Source organism: Bos javanicus, chromosome 16 (genome assembly GCF_032452875.1).
Source record: "Bos javanicus breed banteng chromosome 16, ARS-OSU_banteng_1.0, whole genome shotgun sequence".
In the NCBI taxonomy this organism is placed as follows: Eukaryota; Metazoa; Chordata; class Mammalia; order Artiodactyla; family Bovidae; genus Bos; species Bos javanicus.
This window is the reverse complement of record NC_083883.1, coordinates 46449775-46468330: the sequence shown is the minus strand read 5'-3', so window position 1 is coordinate 46468330 and position 18556 is coordinate 46449775. Positions and strand designations below refer to the sequence as shown.

The 18556-nt window shown below is 55.7% G+C and overlaps 1 protein-coding gene across 4 annotated transcripts in view; it reads left to right on the top strand.

Annotated features, from left to right (window-relative positions):
- CAMTA1 (calmodulin binding transcription activator 1) overlaps nt 1–18556 on the top strand; it is a 992196-nt gene that overhangs the window by 879487 nt on the left and 94153 nt on the right. For all 4 annotated transcript variants that reach the window (XM_061382858.1, XM_061382860.1, XM_061382864.1 and 1 more), the window contains 2 exons: nt 11961–12101; nt 13678–15527. In XM_061382858.1, coding sequence (XP_061238842.1) covers nt 11961–12101; nt 13678–15527 — 1991 coding nt within the window. The remainder of the gene's footprint in view (nt 1–11960; nt 12102–13677; nt 15528–18556) is intronic.

The following is an 18556-nucleotide window of genomic DNA, read 5'->3' as shown; positions in this document are numbered from 1 at the left end:
TTAGCAACTAAAGAACAACTGGTAACCATAAGTTTGTTTTCTGTGTCTGTGAATCTCTGTTTTGTAAATAAGTTCATTTGTATCTTTTCTTTTTAAGACTGCACAGATAAGCTGTGCCATATGATATTTGTCTTTCTCTGTCTGGCTTACTTCATTTAGTAGGATAGGCTGATTTAAAAACGGGCTGACTTTGTTTTTCTGCTCTGCTGGGAGGATCCAGGTGGTTTTGCAAATATGCCTTTCTCCCTCAGGCTAAATTTTATTTAGCTGATTTGGCCCCCAGACTGGAGCGCTAAGAGAAATGGTTCTTTTGATTTCCTGTCTCTCCCTGGCTACTTGCCTTTCAAGGCCACTTGGGCACCATGCACCCCCTGCTTTTACAGAATTCCCCCATTCCAACTCTGCCACCCACTGATTCCATAGGCTTTGATGGGGACCTCTCTGTGGTGGTGTTGGGGAGTGCCTGACTGCCTCCTAGGGCTGACACAGCCCTGCTCTAGCTGGGGGGGTGATTTTTTTCAACTTGGAATTTGTTGCCAGCCTTTTAGTCCCCAGATTTTCAGCTTCTCTTTGAAGATAGAAGGTTCTGGCCCACATCGTTAGGAGCCAGGGGCAGCTACCCCCTTTCTAGGGCACCTGCCTCCCTGCAGGCACCATGTCTGAGCATACGGAGGAGGTGTCTGAGACCAGGGTCTCCCAAAAGAAAGATGGAAACCACGCAGAACGCCACCTGGTCCCTGCCCCCACTGCTAGTGGCCTGGAGGGGCTGGTGGACAGCCGGTTCCTCCCACCACCTCTGCCCCTGGGCAGAGCCTGTGAGAAGACGGTGCAGTTGAGCCCAAAAGAGAAGATTCAGAGCTCACGTGGTTCCCAGGTGAAGGAGAAAATCTCAAGCTTCCTCTCCCCTTGCCAAATAGGGCTTCCACTCAACATCACTAGACAATCAGAGAACCTCAAGGGCTTCACGCTCTCACTATAGCACGAAGAATTCCCCGCCTCGGCAACAATGCCACTCAGCAAGTCAGGACATTCTCCAAGCCTTGAATGGCTCGACGATGCATATCCTTGGCCCAGCTAGCGGGACCAGCGCAGAAACACTCAGCCAAGGCCACTTTTTAATGCCGCAGAGCCCCTAGGAGATTGCCTGTGAGGTCAAGTGCGGATGTAGAGGAAGCTCTATTCCCCAGTGGCCTGAATCTCCTGCTGTGATGCCTGAGCAACCCAAACCAGCTCCCTACCCCCCCACCCAAGGTCCCTCCCACCTGGAAGAAGTCCCCAGACCCTCTGCCTTTCCCTGGACTTGTTCACTGTCGGAATACAGCTGATGCCTCCTGGTAGAAGATGGTAAAAGGTTGGAGGGTGGATCTTGTGCCCCACGTCCTCAGAACCAGGAATTACAAGCTCACTTGGGGCACAGCCCACGTGTCCCACACACATATGCCATCCAGTCCCTGCCCTGCTCAGCCTCCATACCTCTCGAGATGAGATTTCTGAAAATGTTGTCCTCAGGACCCATAGGAGAATGAGAGCTGAGGGTGAGATGGGCAAGTTGAATCTGGATATGAGAAGTTAAAGCTAATGAAAATTTTATCCAGTTGAACCAAGAAATCAGAAGCTGGGCCTTTATTCCTGTCAACAAGAATACAGTGAAAATTAAACCAATGCGGCTGCCATTTCCCATTGACCTTGTTGCCATAGAGACAGCCTTCTAGTGTCAACAACTGGGAGACATCTAAACGGGCTCATTCAGGCCCCAAGAGGCACGTGAGGATCCCTCTCCCGCCCGCCTCTGTCACGTGGTTCTTCTGTGGGATGACCACATTTCTGGGTTGCCTGGGAGCCTCCAGGGGACACCATTGTCCAGACAAATTATCACAGTGCCCGTTTTGGTCTCCAAGGTGACCTGTCGGGACAGCAGTTAAACGGTCGCCTCTGGGGGTCTTTATGGAGAGTTGAGTCCCTGGGCAGGAACTGAACGAGCCCAGGTTGATGGCAGCCAGGAGAAAGGTCCCCTCCATAAGCCTCTATCAAGAGGTGGGAGGATTTTCTTTGTCACCAACATGCCACTTGTCACCTGCTCACCATAGCACCAAGCAATCTCCTCCTATGTAAAGAAGGCCAAATATCCATCCCAGCAGGTGCCATCTTTGCTGTTGCCTTGGTGACCCAAGCTCCAGTTATCCTTCCAGAAGTTACTGCCCCACAAAGGAGGGCAGGCAGTTGCTCTCCCCAGGTCCCAGTGCCACTGTGGGGTGAGGGGACTTCCAGAGTACTTCTCTAATTCTTTTCCAAAGTGTTCCAGGCATGACATTTCAGAGCAGAAATGGTCACCTCACTCAGGGCCATCAACCCTGTCCTGCTCAGACCTCCTGTGGACGCCACCCAATCAGAACCCCAGGGTGTGGGGGCCCGCTTTTGACTTCAAGTCCAGTGGGGAACAGAAACGTGTCATCAGGTGAACCCATGAGAGGCACCGATTTTACAGACAAGGAAACTGAGGCCAAGAGGAATCAAAGATCTGCCCAAGATCACACGCCTGTGAGGAAAAGAGCTGCAGCCACTGGGGCCCACGACCCCCCAGCCAGCGTGGTCCTGCCAACCTGCATCCCACAGGTTCTGGACGTTCCTGAATCCCAGCCCTTCTTTTTTGTACAGCTGGCTGGGCACTGAACTCACAAGTTTTTTCCTGGCCCTTCAGGAAATTTCCACCACTGCCCAGGGTCCCCACAGTGAGAAGAAATGTTTGAGACTTTTGCAGACAATCAAGACGGCTACCCCTGGACCCCACCCCCTACCTGCCACCCCCTTCTGTGACTCCATGGATGCCTTCTCCACTCCACCCCACCCCCAGTGACTAGAAATCCAAGCAAAGAGACAAACGCTGCCCCCATAAATCCCACATTTTCCAGAAAGAGTCTTTCTTCAGGCTCCCTGTCTTTCATAGAAATTTCCCCAAAACTCATCAACAAAGATCAGTATAGTCAAAGCTATGGTTTTTTCCAAGTAGACCTGTACAGATGTGAGAGCTGGACCATAAAGAAGACTGAGCGCCGAAGAACTGATGCATTCGAACTGTGGTGCTGGAGAAGATTCTTGAGAGTCTCTTGGACAGCAAGGAGATCAAACCAGTTAATCCTACAGGAAATCAGCCCTGAATATTCATTGGAAGGACTGATACTGAAGCTGAAGCTCCCATACTTTGGCCACCTGATGCAAAGAGCTGACTCATTGGAAAAGACCCTGATGCTGGGAAAGAATGAGGGCAAGATGAGAAGATGACAGAGGATGAGATGGTCAGACTGCATCACTGACTCAATGGACATGAGTTTGAGCAAGCTCTGGGAGATGGTGAAGGATAGGGAAGTCTGGCGTGCTTCTGTCCATGGGGTCACAAAGAGTCAGACATGACTTAGCGACTGAGCAGCAACATCCCAGTGGGCTGCAATGAACAAGGCCAGGCAGGCCTCCAGGAGCCCCAGCAGTCTCGGTCTTGGTGCTGAGATGTTCTCCTTGCACAGACTCCCCCCGTCTCTTCCAAGAGCAGGTGCACAGCAGGCCCTGCCTCCCACTTCCTGCCCCGCCCCTGGGAGCCCAAGGCAGGCTTCCTCTGTCCTGGTCTGGGTGGCACGGTCAGCTCTGGGCTGCACATTCCCACCCTGCTGCCCAGCTGGCCTGGTCCCAGGCGAGAATGATCTTGAAGGAAGAGCCAGAGGTTTTAGAACTTCTGTCCCCTCCCCACCCCCAGCCCACCTGGCCCTTCTGAGAAAACCAGGCCCCTCCAGAGTCAGAGAGGGCAGGAGACAGCAGGGCAGTGAGGGGCAGCCCCTGGCCCAGCCCCAGGGCCGGTCTGAGTTTCCTGCACACTCACCAGCCCCCAGGAAATCCGAACCCATCTCTCTAAGACATGAAGCCAGTGGAAGGAACCCCTGACCTTCTGATAGGCATTACCCTCCCTTCTCCACCCATATTGAACCGTCCAAGCCATTCCTTGGTCTGGGAGGGATGCAGGCTGGGAAGACCCATGGGAGGCAGATGGCCCAGCGGACCACTACAACCCCTCCCCACCCCCACTTATGGGCTGTGTGACCTTGGGCAAGCGACATAACTTTCTTGAGCCTTGATTCTCACATTAATAACATGGGACAATAATGCTGCCTCAAAGGTCATTGAGAGATGAGAGATGTAATCTCTAGACCAATGAGCCTCAAATTCCCAGCATCAGTTTCCCTAGATGATAGAACACAGATCTGAGCCCCACCTCAGAATCTCTGATTCATCACTGGGCTAGCGAGGGGATGTGCCTTCTGACATCCAAGTGATTATACCATGGCTCGGACCACACTTTGAGAACCACTGCCCAATGCCCTGTCCACAGTAGATACTCAATCCAGGGTAGGTATTATTGTGATTTATTTCTTTTTATAATGGAATTAACACAGAAAGAACCTAACAAATTACTTGGCATGTAGTGTAAGTTCAGTAAACATTTTTTTGTTGTTGTTATTATTGAGATGTGAGCTATGCTTCCAGTTCATTGGGAGAATTAATGAACAGATAAAACAAAAAGAGAGCAATGCTGGAGAGGGTATGAGGAACTGAGAAACTACACATTCATTCATTCACTCCACCCATGTTCACTGTTTTTTTTATTTTGGGGGGGCTCCAAAATCACTGCAATGGTGACTGCAGCCATGAAATTTAAAGACACTTGCTCCTTGGAAGAAAAGTTAAGACAAACCTAGACAGCATATTAAAAAGCAGAGGTTTTACTTTGCTGACAAAGGTCCATCTAGTCAAAGCTATGGTTTTTTCCAGTAGTCACGTATGGATGTGAGAGTTGGACTATAAAGAAAGCTGAGCACTGAAGAATTGATGCTTTTGAACTGTGGTGTTGGAGAAGACTCTTGAGAGTCCCTTGGACAGTAAGGAGATCAAACTATTGCTATTGCTATTGCTAAGTCATGTCCGACTCTGTGTGACCCCATAGACGGCGGCCCACCAGGCTTCCCCATCCCTGGGATTCTCCAGGCAAGAACACTGGAGAGGGTTGCCATTTCCTTCTCCAATGCATGAAAGTGAAAAGTGAAAGTGAAGTCGCTCAGTCATGTTCGACCCTCAGCGACCCCATGGACTGCAGCCTTCCAGGCTCCTCCATCCATGGGATTTTCCAGGCAAGAGTACTGGAGTGGGGTGCCATTGCCTTCTTCAAAGGAGATCAAACTAGTCAATCCTAAAGGAAATCAGTCCTGAATATTCATTGGAAGGACTGATGCTGAAGCTGAAACTCCAATACTTTGGCCACCTGATTCAAAGAACTGACTCATTGGAAAAAACCCTGATGCTGGAAAGATTGAAGGCAGAAGGAGAAGGGAACAACAGAGGATGAGATGGTTAAATGGCATCACCAACTCAATGGACATGAGTTTGAGCAGGCTCCAGGAGCTGATGATGGACAGGGAAACCTGGCGTGCTGCAGTTCATGGGGTCACAAAGAGTCAGACAGGACTGAGTGACTGAACTGAACTGATGTTCACTGAGCATCTTCTATGTGCCAAGAATCATTCAAAGCATGGAGAATAGAACAGGGCCCTTGAACAACATCCTGTCCCCATGATTCAGACTCTGGCTTTAGTGGGGACCAGAGCTGGAGTAACCAGGAGGGCCTCCAGGGCGAGGTGACACTTGAGCTGGCATGTGCTAGATGGAAGGGTAAGATTTAGATGTTCATGGACAGATGAATGGATAAAGAAGCTGTGGTACATATATACAGTAGAATATTAGTCATAAAAAGGAATGCATTGGAGTCAGTTCCAGTGAGGCGGATGAACCTAGAGCCTATTATACAGAGTGAAGTAGGTCAGAAAGAGAAAATAAATATTGTATATTAATGCATATGTATGGAATCTAGAAAGATGGTACTAATGAGCCTGTTTGCAGGGGAGCAGAGGAGACACAGAACAGACTTGTGGACACAGGGGGAGAAGAAGAGGGTGGGAAGAATTGAGAGGGTAGCATTGAAACATACACTACCATGTGTAAAATAGATAGCTGGTGGGAATTTCCTATATGACTCAGGGAGCTCAAACCCAGTGCTCTGCGACAACCTAGAGGGATGGATTCATGGTAATGTATGGCAGAAACTACCACAGTATCGTAAAGCAGTTTTGTTGTTGTTCAGTCACTAAGTCTTGTCCGACCCTTTGCGACCCCATGGACTGCAGCACAGCAGGCTTCCCTGTCCTTCACTATCTCCCGGAGTTTGCTCAAATTCATATCCATTTAGTCGGTGAGGCTATCTAACCATCTATCCTCCAATTAAAAATCAGTAAATTTTTAGAAAGTGAAAAAAGAAAAAGGCAGCAGCAAAAGTGAGGTCAAAAGCTCAGCCTCTGGGCGCCGGTGCCAAATCCAATCTCAGAGACAGAGTTTTGTGTAAAGTAGAGAAGAATAGCTTTTTTCTTCGCCAGGCAAAAGGGGGACACAACGGGCTCCTGCCCTGCAAAGCTGTGTGTCCTCACCCAGGAGGATCTGGTGAGGAGTCTTATAGCATTGATTCAAGGGTGGGGCTGCTGACAAGAACAGGCTGTGTGCAGGGTCTGCTCTCTCGGGTGATCTTCTTGATGAGCTTTTCTGATTTCTCCCCTCTGGACTCAGGTGATTCCTTGGCTGTTCCTCCCTTGATTAGCAACTGTTTGAACCTGCCCTTTGGGACTCAGGGAAGGTCGTGGAGACTGGAGTCTGCTCCCTACAAACAAGGAGCAGGGAACAGAGGGGAACCCAGGAGCCCCAGAGTCCTGCTCAGTTTAAAAAGGAGGCATTCCAGAAAGATCTCAGGGCCCCTCGAATGTACACACCCTATGTGTGCAGCAGAAAGGGCAGGGTGGGTCTCTCCTGGCTAATAGAACCCTAGCCAGGAAGCCTGGGGATGGGGAGGCCTGAGCCCTGATGGCATACGGGCATGCACAGTCGCTCAGTCGTGTCCAACTCTTTGCCACCCCATGGACTGTAGCCTTCCGGGCTCCTCTGTCCATGGGATTTCCCAGGCAAGAATACTGGAGTGGGTTGCCATTTCCTCCTTCAGGGGATCTTCCCAACCCAGGGGATGAAAGCTGCATCTCCTGCAGCTTCTGTATTGGCAGGTGGATTCTCTACCACCAGGCCACCTGGGAAGCCCAAGCCCTGATGGAAACTATTAATGTATTAATTGGTCATCTGGGGCTGCCATAACAGAGCACCACAGCCTGGGCGGCTTGAGCCATAGGAATCTATTTCTCATATTCTGGAGGCTAGAAGTCCAAGGTCAAGGTGTGGGCAGGGCTGGTCTCCAGTGAGACCCCTCCCCTTGGCTGACAGAAGGCCGCCTTCTCGCTGTGTCCTCACATGACTTCTGTGTGCTCACTCCCAATGTCTCTTCCTCTTCTTATAAGGACACCAGTCCTATTGGACTAGGATCTACCCTTGGGACCTCATTTAACCTTAATTAACTCCTGAAAGGCCCTGTCTCCAAATATACTCAAATTGGAGGTCAGGGTTTCAAAATTAAGAATTTGGGGATACACATTTCTGTCCACAGTGGGTGACAGGGCGGCTCAGTGTGGGGTCAAGTTAAGCCTGCCTGGCCAAAGCTCTCCACCACCACTCCCCAAAATTGGGAAGGAGCAGACATAACCCTTGTCTAACAGCCAGCCCCTGGCAGGGGCAGGGGGTGCCTCACCCGTGCATCTTCCCCAGCCCCGCCTCCAGATCTCAATTACACTCTTCCTGGTGGTTGGCCACCTCTTGGGTGAATTGCTCATCTGAAGATCCCCCCAAGCGTGGTGCCATGCTGTCGTCATTGATTTCATTTTGATGATTCAGATTAGTGTTCCCGAGGCTGCCCGGCTGCAGGACGTCGTTAGGGTGAGCCTTGTGGATAGGCCGGGTCAGCGCTGTCGGCTCACAGACCAGTCCTCCCACCCGGCCTGCTGTAGGCCGCCCGGCAGAGCCAGTGTGGGGTTCCCCGGGCGGCAGCAAGACTGTGGCGGCGCTGCAGGAGTGCCCTGCCGCACCCCTTTCTGCTGGCCAGTGTGGCCCTTTGGCCACTTTCTGTCCTGTGCAGGCCTGTGAGGAATCACCCACACCTATCTTCCCCATGCCTAGTACCTCCCTGCCCTAGCCTTCCTGGGCACATCACCTAAGCAGCCAGGGAGCATAGCCCAGGCCTCCTCGTGGATGGGTGGCTATGAGGCCCCCCTCTGCCTGGAATTGGGCAGGAAACACTCAGCCTCCTCCTCCACCCCAGGCAGGGCTACCAACTGTGGTCTGGGAATCAGGAGCCCTGAGCCCTCAGGAGCGCAGAGGGCACGAGGCGGCCCAGGGCCACCAGGAGGTGACTTGGGGGGAGGGGGAATTCCCTCTTCTCTTTCTGTGCGCCCCCACCCCAGGTCACGACCTTACCTTTCATCAACTGTACTTTCAATGCAGTTTCCCTTCTGCTGCTTTTATGAAGGGGGAGGGGCGGTGGAGGGGGAGGGGCCAGCGCACGTGTAGTAACCTTCCTTCCGCAGAGCTCTTTTCCCCATAGAAATCTCCTTTCCCGCTGATTCATTACGTGTCAGGAAGCGGAGCGTGACATGTTAAAAGCCGTCTTGATAGTATTTGATATTCAGTACTAACAGCTCACCACCTCCAAGGAGGGGTGGTTTTCTCCCCGCCCCCACCGGAGTGGGAGGGAGACAATTTGCATATTGGATGCGCTAAGACAGTAGGCAATTTGCATTTAGCATCCAGAAATTCTCTGCTTGCAATCTGTCACCCTTCACTGGGTTTTCATTTTATAACCTTTACAACATAAGGAGACGAGCAAGAGGCAGAGAGAACTCGGGAGCCGCACCCTCATGAGGGCCAGAGGAGACTGGTCTCAGTGGCAGTTGTCAGCACGGGGGGTCCTGGTCAGAAATGCCAGAACATTCCAGCAAAGGTGACTGCCCATCTGGGGATTAGCGAAGCCGCTCAACCCCAGGACCTCAGAGCTTTGGGTAGGGAGTTGCCAAGTGGCCAGATGCCGGGGCGGGGGGGTTGCCTGAGCCCAGCTCATCTCCCCAGAGATTCGAGTTCAGACTCATGGAAGGTTTTCCCTGAGAACACCTGGTCTGGCTTTGCAATGAGCACCTGCTCCAAGCCCTCCCACAAGGAAACACACTGCAAGGAACTCTGGAAATGTTTCTGGTCCCAGGCTTGCAGAACCTGCAGGCTCTGGGCCCAGGACAGAGCTCTGTGACTGTCATCCTGACTGCAAGGGAGGAACTCATGCAGGGCTTTAGAAACAAGCCTGGGCACCCCCTCTGGAACCCCCACACTGGGGCAGGGAATGGACAGCTGGAAGGCCATCTGTGTGTACTGCGGTTCAAGGAAAGGGGTCCTGAGTCCTGCCCTCTGGGCCCCACCCTGCCCCCTAGCTTCTGTTTTCTCATCTATAAATTGAGGATTCTGGAAAAGGTCCTGAGCCAAGGGAGATCCTGGGAATGGATGTCAGGACCTGACCCCAATTCCTACCTGAGCCAGGCCCCTCCCACTGTGATCCGTTTTCCATAGTGGATTTCTAGGCAGAGGTTATTTGAGAAAATCACTCCAAGACTATGACGGGGTTTGCAAACCCCTGGCCTGGGCTGTGCCTTCCAGCTTCCAGGCAGGAGGCCCTGAGTCAGCAGGAGCTCAAACCTCCTGGGGCTGCTGGAGAATTTCCCAGGGGATCCCAAGGAGAGACGCCGTCCACCTGCGGAAAGGTGGGCTGTAAATCCCTGACCCCTGAACATCGCCATCACAAAGGTTCTGAACAGGCACCCACAGCTTCAAATCCAGGCAGCTGAGCTAGCTTGGAGCAGAAGCCACTCAGCCAGTACCCTGTCTTGATGACCCGTCACAATTCAGGACCCGCCTGGCACAGGGCCTGGCCCTAGTGCTGTCGAAGGTTCAGGAAGCAGAGGAGCCAGAGACTCATCAGAATGGAGTGGAGGTCAAGGATGCTGGACAAACACCTGGGACAGTGCACACAGAAGCAAAGCAGTGCTCCCGAGGGAGTCCCAGCAGATCACAACACTCACTCGGGATTTCTTTGAAAAACCACTGAAGTTCTACAGGAAGGCGCTGACGAGCAGCAGAGACGTGAGATGGGCAGCACCATGCAGTTCTCCCTGCCCGTTCCAAGGCTGAGCCGCCTGTGGATGTCCCGGCCTGTTCGCCTAGCGTCAGCCGACCCGCAGGGCAGGGCCAGCATCCCGTGTGTGTGTTGCCACCACGGCATCACCGTTAACGGTGATGACAACAGCTACTCTTGGTGGGGACCACACAGACTGCCAAGCAGGAGATCGGGGTTTCCCCCAGGCCACCCTGTGAGGTGGCTACTCTTGGTGCAGATGAGGAAACTGAGGCTCAGAGAAGTTTAGCGACTTGCCCAAATTCACACTGCAAGTAAAGACCAGAGCCTGGGCTCCAATCCAGGTCTGAATCCAATCCAGCTCTCACCTGCTCTGTGTTAGTCGGTCAGTTGTGTCCGACTCTTTGTGACCCCATGGACTATAGCCCACCAGGCTCCTCTGTCCAGGAAATTCTCCAGGAAAGCATACTGGAGTGAGTTGCCATTTTCTACTCCAGGGGATCTTCCTGACCCAGGGATCAAACCCAGGTCTTCCGTATTGCGGGCAGATTTTTGACTATCTGTGTCACCAGGGAAGTTACCTGCTGTGTAGATTTTCCCTATGTGTTTCCTTATGCTCCTCACAAAGCAAAGGAAGGCTTTGCAAGTTGTGACAGTTCTTTGCCTGGAGTTCATGTGAGACCAGCTTAACCAATGAAGAGAGGAAACTGTTCTTTCCTGGCAAAGCCCCTGGTCTCTCCCTACTCTGACCCTATGCCCTGATTCCCTGTGCTTCCTCCCAGACTGTAAGCTCCCAGCATCCCCCCTTCAGAGGGACTTGGGTCCTTCCTGCAACCCCCAGTACCAGCCCCAACCCTGAGGCTGTGAATTCACTGCCTCTGGGCCCATGCCCCCTGGACCCACCAGAGAGAGCTGGGCTGTGCCATGTGCCCAACATGCCAACCCTGGCTCAGCCGCCTTTCGGCCGGGTCTGCTTCAGCTGAGAAAGGACAGCAGGGCAAGTGGGCGTGAAGCTCAGTCAGTCCACACACTCAGCCAGGCAGGTCGTTTATTTTAGACCTCCAGCCCCGTCCTGCCAGACAGGTGGGGAGCCCACCCTCAGCCATCCCGGGCCCCCACTCCAACACCAGGGACGGCAGCGGTCCAGGGTAGAGGAGGGGTGAGCTGAAACTGCAGGGCGGTCATCCAGGTGGCCGGTCATCATCAGTGGGCACCCGCTGTCCAGGCCATGTGGGCCCTTCAGTCCACCCCCTTCTCCCCCAGCTCAATCTGCAGCCCCTTGAGGCTGAGAAGTCTGGTGAGAGTAGGAAGCTGGAGTGCCCCTTCTGCCGGGGTTGGCCATGCATCCTGCTGGGAGCCAGACTCCCCAGCCACCATCTCTCCTCCACGTCTCCACAGCCTGCACTCTGGGGAGGTCCCTAGGCCTCCCGGACCTCTCCTTCCCCACCCTCGCTCTCTGTGCCTCCACTCCACGACCCTTTGAAGAACCACCAGATCCACTTGAGCTTTGCAAAACCAAAGCGACTCTCTGGGCGATCCCTCCCAGCACGGCACCACAGGAAGCAAGGATGGAAGAAGGGGCGGGGGGTGGGGGTAGAGGGCACGGAGCTCCCCAAGGGAGGGGCTGTGATGGGGCAGCCTGGTTTCCCCCTCTTTCCTCCCTTCTCCCCTCCTACGGGCATCGCTTTGTGATGCTTGGAGTCAGCCTGCCAGCAGAAAGGGGGCCACGCTCCAGGAGGGCTCAGGCCCCATCCCTCCCAGGACCTCCCCCAGGCACAGGTGGCCTCTGACCTCACCACCCCCTCGCCCGCCTCTCTCCCCACAGTCCACGGCATCAAGTGGACGTGCAGCAATGGGAACAGCAGCTCGGGCTTCTCGGTGGAGCAGCTTGTGCAGCAGATCCTCGACAGCCACCAGACCAAGCCGCCGCCACGGACTCACAACTGCCTCTGCACCGGCAGCCTGGGTGAGCCAGGCCGCCAGCGGGCATGCGGGCGAGGGGCGCTCCCAGGCAGTGGGTGTGACGTCCAGGAGGGGAGAGGGGTCAGCCACGAGCCAGGCCACAGCACCCACAGTAACTCTCCTTCATCTTGCCTGGCTAGGCTGGTGAGGCTGGTGGAGCTGGTGGGGCTGGTGGGGCTGGTGGGGTTGATGAAGCTGGTGGGGCTGGTGGGACTGGCGAGGTTGGCAGGGCAGCCCCCTTTGGGCAGGAGAGAACAGTCTCCAGATAAACACCTCCTTTTGGAAGGTGCTGTGAGCAGCACAGTCAGGAGTGCGTGGGGTTGGGCCACCGTCCACATCCACCCGCCCCAGGTGCCTTCCAGGCCTCAGGATCTCAGGCATCAGAGGCAGGAGCCAGGTCCCCAAGGCACTGGGCCAACAGAGGCTTTTCCAGGGAGTCAGCCTTGAGTCAGTAGGACCGCTCAAGCTAAACCTCTCGCTTTCACCTCTGCCTCCTCCAAGAACGCAGTGTCCTGCACCCCCATCCTGAATGTCTGTGCTTCTGATAATGGTATTTGCTCTTTGAAATGTAGTTCTTCACTCCCTAGCTGCCTTAATTAGCTATTTCCATTAGAGGGTCATGCTGCTTCTCCGAGAACTCTTCATGCATTTAGGAATCTTAGTGAGGCTGGAACAAGATCAGGGAGGAATCCACCCTTTCATCAAAAGCAGAGTCACCCTTATCAGATGGAATGAAAATTACACAGGAGTGGAGGCCTGGGGGTAGAGCCCTGAGTGCAGCTTGCTCAAAATGCTCAGAGCCCGAGGCTCTTTCTTTTTTGCCACTCAACTGAGAGCTAAGGCTCCATCCTTGCTAAGGTCCTAGAAGGATCTCACCGTACAAAGAGCCAAGGACAGGCTCAGGCTAGCTAAACAGGCAGTGGTGGCCCCAAAAACCTTTCTGCCTCTGGAGTGAAGTCTAAAACCCTCTTTGGTCCTGGGGCCTAAGAGCTAGTCCAGGGAGAGTTCATTGCTTTCCACCTCCTTCCCAGTCAACCCCACCTCCCACCCCCCCACCCCCAGCCACACACACATACCATCAACCTCTGGCTTTCAGTCCCAGAGGGGCTTGCTGGGCAGTCATGGAAAGTTTAGCGGGAGAGGGGAGGGCCCCGGTCAGTATCCCGGCCTGAGCCCCTCTGGCCAGCAAGGCCCAGTCCAGTGAGTGGGTGGGAAGGATTTTCCTAGAGAAAGACATTCTCCCCAGCCCCTCCTTCCCGACCACCCATGCACTGGGGCGCTTCAATTACTATTTGAAAAGACCATTTGGGACAAAGAGCCCAGGTTGGGAAGATGCTTTCAGAGGGCATGTGAGAACCCAGGTGGGGTAAGTTGGCCCAACACCCTGAGGGTCTGTCCCATGCCAGCCTCGGGGACGGGTGGGGAGTAGGGGCTGCCTGGACTCCCAGGCTGGGCTCTGCCTGACCCCAGCGCTCAGGGACGGGGCCCGCCGCAGCCCTCGCTCTGACTCTCTGGTGCGTGTGCGTGTATGTGTACCTGTGTGTGTGTGCGCGTGTGCGTTGTGCTTGCAATCTCCGCAGGAGCGGGCAGCAGCGTGCACCACAAGTGTAACAGTGCCAAGCACCGCATCATCTCGCCGAAGGTGGAGCCGCGGGCGGGGGGGTACGGGGGCCACGCGGAGGTGCAGCACAATGACGTGTCGGAGGGCAAGCAGGAGCACAGCCACCACGGCAAGGGCTCGAGTCGAGAGAAGAGGAACGGCAAGGTGGCCAAGCCCGTGCTGCTGCACCAGAACAGCACGGAGGTCTCCTCGACCAACCAGGTGGAGGTCCCCGACACCACCCAGAGCTCCCCTGTGTCCATCAGCAGCGGGCTCAACAGCGACCCGGACATGGTGGACAGCCCTGTGGTCACGGGCGTGTCCAGCATGGCGGTGGCGTCCGTGATGGGGAGTTTGTCCCAGAGCGCCACGGTGTTCATGTCCGAGGTCACCAACGAGGCCGTGTACACCATGTCCCCCACCGCCGGCCCCAACCACCACCTCCTCTCGCCTGACGCCTCTCAGGGCCTCGTCCTGGCCGTGAGTTCCGACGGCCACAAGTTCGCCTTCCCCACCACGGGCAGCTCGGAGAGCCTATCCATGCTGCCCACCAATGTGTCCGAAGAGCTCGTCCTCTCCACCACCCTCGACGGGGGCCGGAAGATTCCAGAAACCACCATGAACTTTGACCCCGATTGTTTCCTCAATAACCCAAAGCAGGGCCAGACGTACGGGGGCGGAGGCCTGAAAACCGAGATGGTCAGCACCAACGTCCGGCACTCACCACCTGTGGAGAGGGGCTTCGGCTTCACCACCGTCCTGACCAAGGAGATCAAGACCGAGGACACCTCCTTTGAGCAGCAGATGGCCAAAGAAGCCTACTCCTCATCTGCGACGGCTGCAGCATCCAGCTCCCTCACCCTGACCGCCGGCTCCAGCCTCCTGCCGTCAGGCGGTGGCCTGAGCCCCAGCACCACGCTGGAGCAAATGGACTTCAGTGCAATAGACTCCAACAAGGACTACACGTCCAGCTTCAGCCAGACGGGCCACAGCCCCCATGTCCACCAGACCCCTTCCCCAAGCTTCTTCCTGCAGGACGCCAGCAAGCCCCTCCCCATTGAGCAGAATGCCCACAGCAGCTTGAGTGACTCTGGGGGCACCTTCGTGATGCCCACGGTGAAAACGGAGGCCTCGTCACAGACCAGCTCCTGCAGCGGCCACATGGAGACACGGATAGAGTCCACATCCTCCCTCCACCTCATGCAGTTTCAGGCCAATTTCCAGGCCATGGCGACGGAAGGGGAGGTCACCATGGAGACCTCACAGGTGGCCGAAGGGGGCGAGGGCCTGATCAAGTCCGGGGAGCTGCAGGCCTGTAGCTCTGAGCACTACCTGCAGCCAGAGCCCACCGGGGTGATCCGAAGTGCCGGGGGTGTTCCCCTCCTCCCGGGCAATGTGGTGCAGGGGCTCTACCCCGTGGCCCAGCCCGGCCTGGGCAACGCCTCCAACATGGAGCTCAGCCTGGACCACTTTGACATCTCCTTCAGCAACCAGTTCTCCGACCTGATCAATGACTTCATCTCTGTGGAGGGGGGCGGCGGCACCATCTACGGGCACCAGCTGGTGTCAGGGGACGGCACAGCACTCTCGCAGTCGGAGGACGGGGCCCGCGCCCCCTTCACCCAGGCTGAGATGTGCATCCCTTGCTGTAGCCCCCAGCAAGGGGGCCTGCAGCTGAGCAGCGCCGAGGGCGGGGCTGGCACCATGGCCTACATGCACGTCGCTGAGGTGGTCTCGGCCGCCTCGGCCTCGGGCACCCTGGGGATGCTGCAGCAGAGCGGACGGGTGTTCATGGTGACCGACTACTCCCCGGAGTGGTCTTACCCGGAGGTAAGCTGCCGCTGCCGTCACCACCCCTCATCTGCCCTACCTACCCACCTGCCTCACCTGCCAACCTCCCCACCTGCCTCAGCTGTCCCACCTGCCTCACCACCTGCCCACCTGCCAGCATGCAGCAAGAGATGCTCGTCTGCATGTGGCTGCTCTCCCCTTGAAGTTTTGGGCAGTGCAGACCAAGTCCCCTCCCTCTGTCCCCATGGCACTAGAAATACCCCGCCTCTCTCAAGGAGCGTTCCCGGTCCTCACGGGAGCAGGGGTCTCCTCGGAGGCCGGGTGGCCGCCCTAGCTGGGCCAGGCTCAGTGTTTGCTGTCACCACTGTCACCTGGCTGATGTGTTAAGATTCCATCCATGTTTTGCTTTGTTTTGCTTTGTCTTTTTTTTTGAAAAAGCATCCTAGGGCTGCTGGAAAACCACCATAGACCATCTGTATCCATTGCTTTTGATTTGTTTCACAAAACAAATTCCCACCAAATTGAGAGGGAGGATAGAGTTTCTGAAGAGTCATCTGTGAGATTTGGGGGTATATCCAGCCTCAACAAGATCAAAGGCATGTTACATGACCCAGGCTTTCCCGCCGTTGGCCTCAGCCCCCTCCTTGGAGCTGTCCTCAGTTTCTGGGGGCTGAGATCTGATGTTGAGAATCACTGCTCCAAAGCCCAGGACCACAGGAAACCCAGGTCTTCCAGGCTGGTGCAGGTGATGAAGGAAAGAACCTTTGCTTTTCCTGTGAAGTAGAATGGCATAGGAAAGGGACAGATGGCCCGAGCCTTCCCTAACCCCCTGCTGCCCACTAGGCCATGCCCATGCCCCCTCCCAGGCCACCTGCCAGTTGCTTGGGCCCCAGCACCTTGGGGCCCAGATTGGCGTTTTCTCCCCAGGCTGCAGGCGGCTGCCCACAGCTCCCTTGGCTCCACTGACACATTGCCTAGCTGCCGGGGTAGGGGCTGCTACCAGGACACTGAAGGAATGGTGCTCCTAAAAGACACTGAAGCTCACGGGGTCACCAAAAGGCAGTGATGCACACCCCAAAAAAACATCTTCCAGCACAGGCAGGGCAGGGATGCTGGCTAAACAGACCCAGGCGCTGTTAGGGGCTCCCGTGATGATGCTTGCACTGGGACAGAGCTAACGGGGTTCCCTGAAAAATGAAACTCTCCTGAGAGACCATATCTGCTTCTGAGGCTCCCCCGGGCCCTGGTGAAGGGGCCAGTGATGCCCAGAGTGGAGGACACATCTCAGGGGTCTACTTCTGGGTGTCAGTCCTGGCTCTGCTGTGACCCTCCCTCCCTGTGACGCGGCTTCCTCACCTATCAGGTGGAGGTGATAACAGTACCTGCCTCGGGGTGAGGCAAGGTGCCAGAAGGGCTTGGTAAAGTCTTTGGCCCGTAGCAAGTAATCAGTAGTTTATTATTATGTTACTGGTTATTACTCTGTGGCCCTCGCAGCTCATGGCCCAGGCTCCTCTCCGTGTCCTCCTGCCGTGGCCGTGGTCGTGGCAGAGGGTGTCCACTGTGCACGAATGTCCCAGCTCTCAGATGCCACATCAGCCCAGGTAGTGACGCCACCTTGAACAGGAGCTTCCCAGAGATTCAGCACGTATCAGAGCAGCTCTGGGTCCACAGGCAACAGGCGCGTCAAAGCTCAGGTGTCCAGAGGTGGCTCCCCTATGTGGTGAGGAGCACGGGGCTGGGAGCGCACAGTCCGAATTCAAATCCTGTCCCCTGCTGGCTGGCCGGTGGTGACTTCAGCCAAGGTGGCTTGCTTTCCTGTCTTCCTTACTGGGGTGTTGTCAGGACTCAGTGAACAGCTCCAGCAGCACCTGCCTCTTCCGTCCACATCCATGGGCACCCCCACCCATGGGAGCCCCCAGTCCCCGCGGTCGCTCTAAGACTCTGCAAGATTCTGACTCAGTTTTCCCTTGGTGTGGCTCAGTGTGACCCTGTCCCTCTGGAGAGATAGGTCAGCTCAGCCCAGCAGCTGTCCCCCTCCCCCTGCCACAGGGCTTAAGACTGCAATTCAGAGAAGCCAAGAGGGAGCCCTGGGACTGGGGCGTGGGGAGGTCAGAGCTGGGAGTTGGGGTGCTGCCTCCTGGGCCTGACTCTGAAGCCTGGCTTCCGGGCCTCAGTGTCCTGCTGAGCAGGGTGGCCTCAAGGCCCAAGTCCACAACCTTGGGATCTGGTCCTCAGGATGCTGAGTCTCCACGGAGCCCAAGGAAGCGAAGGTTTTTACCCCTGCGGTTGGCCTGTGAGCTGACTACACATCCCAAGGCCCTGGGACCCGTGGGCACTGGTCAGGGGCCCTTGGCTAGCCTGGCCCTCTCCTTCCAGTATCCATCCAATCACTGACCTGCGGATCCCTGAACTGTTTATCTCGGAGAAGGTCAGTTCAGCAGCTTGCCACGAGAGGGCGGCACGGGAACAGGAAAGGAATGACGGCCCAGGTGCCTGGTCTCCTGCATTGCAGGCAGATTCTTTACTGTCTGAGCCACCAGGGAAGCCTCTCCAGGAGGCAGCAGCCAGCCTGCTTTTGCAGAAGCTCTCGCTGCTTCCAGCTACCCAGAAACAAAAGCAGCTCAGACTCAATTTGATTTGGGAAATGGGCAGATGCCACCCAGCCAGGCGCTTTGGAGCCCTATGTGGTGGCTTGGGGAGGCCTCTTGCAGAGGCCCCAGCGGATCCGCAGCCACTTCCTCCCTCTGCCGGGTCCAGCAACAGTGACTGCCCCTCCTGGGTTCTCCTGCAGGAGACAGCATCTTCCCCCCGTGCCCCTTCCCCCTCCCATCAGAGCACCCCCCATCAGCTAGCAGGGTTCCCCTCGCCCTCACCCCTTCTCCACCAGGAAGAAGCCCGCTTCCACCTGTGTCAGGAGCCCCATTCTAGTCAGGCTCTGCCAAGCTTGTGGAGGGCTCTGCAGCAAGACCTAGGCCTGGGGATGCTTCCCCACCTGTAAATATGAGGTCAGTGGCTCAGTGCCCTCACCCGGCTCTAAAACTTGAGTGTGCATAGGCACCTACTTCACA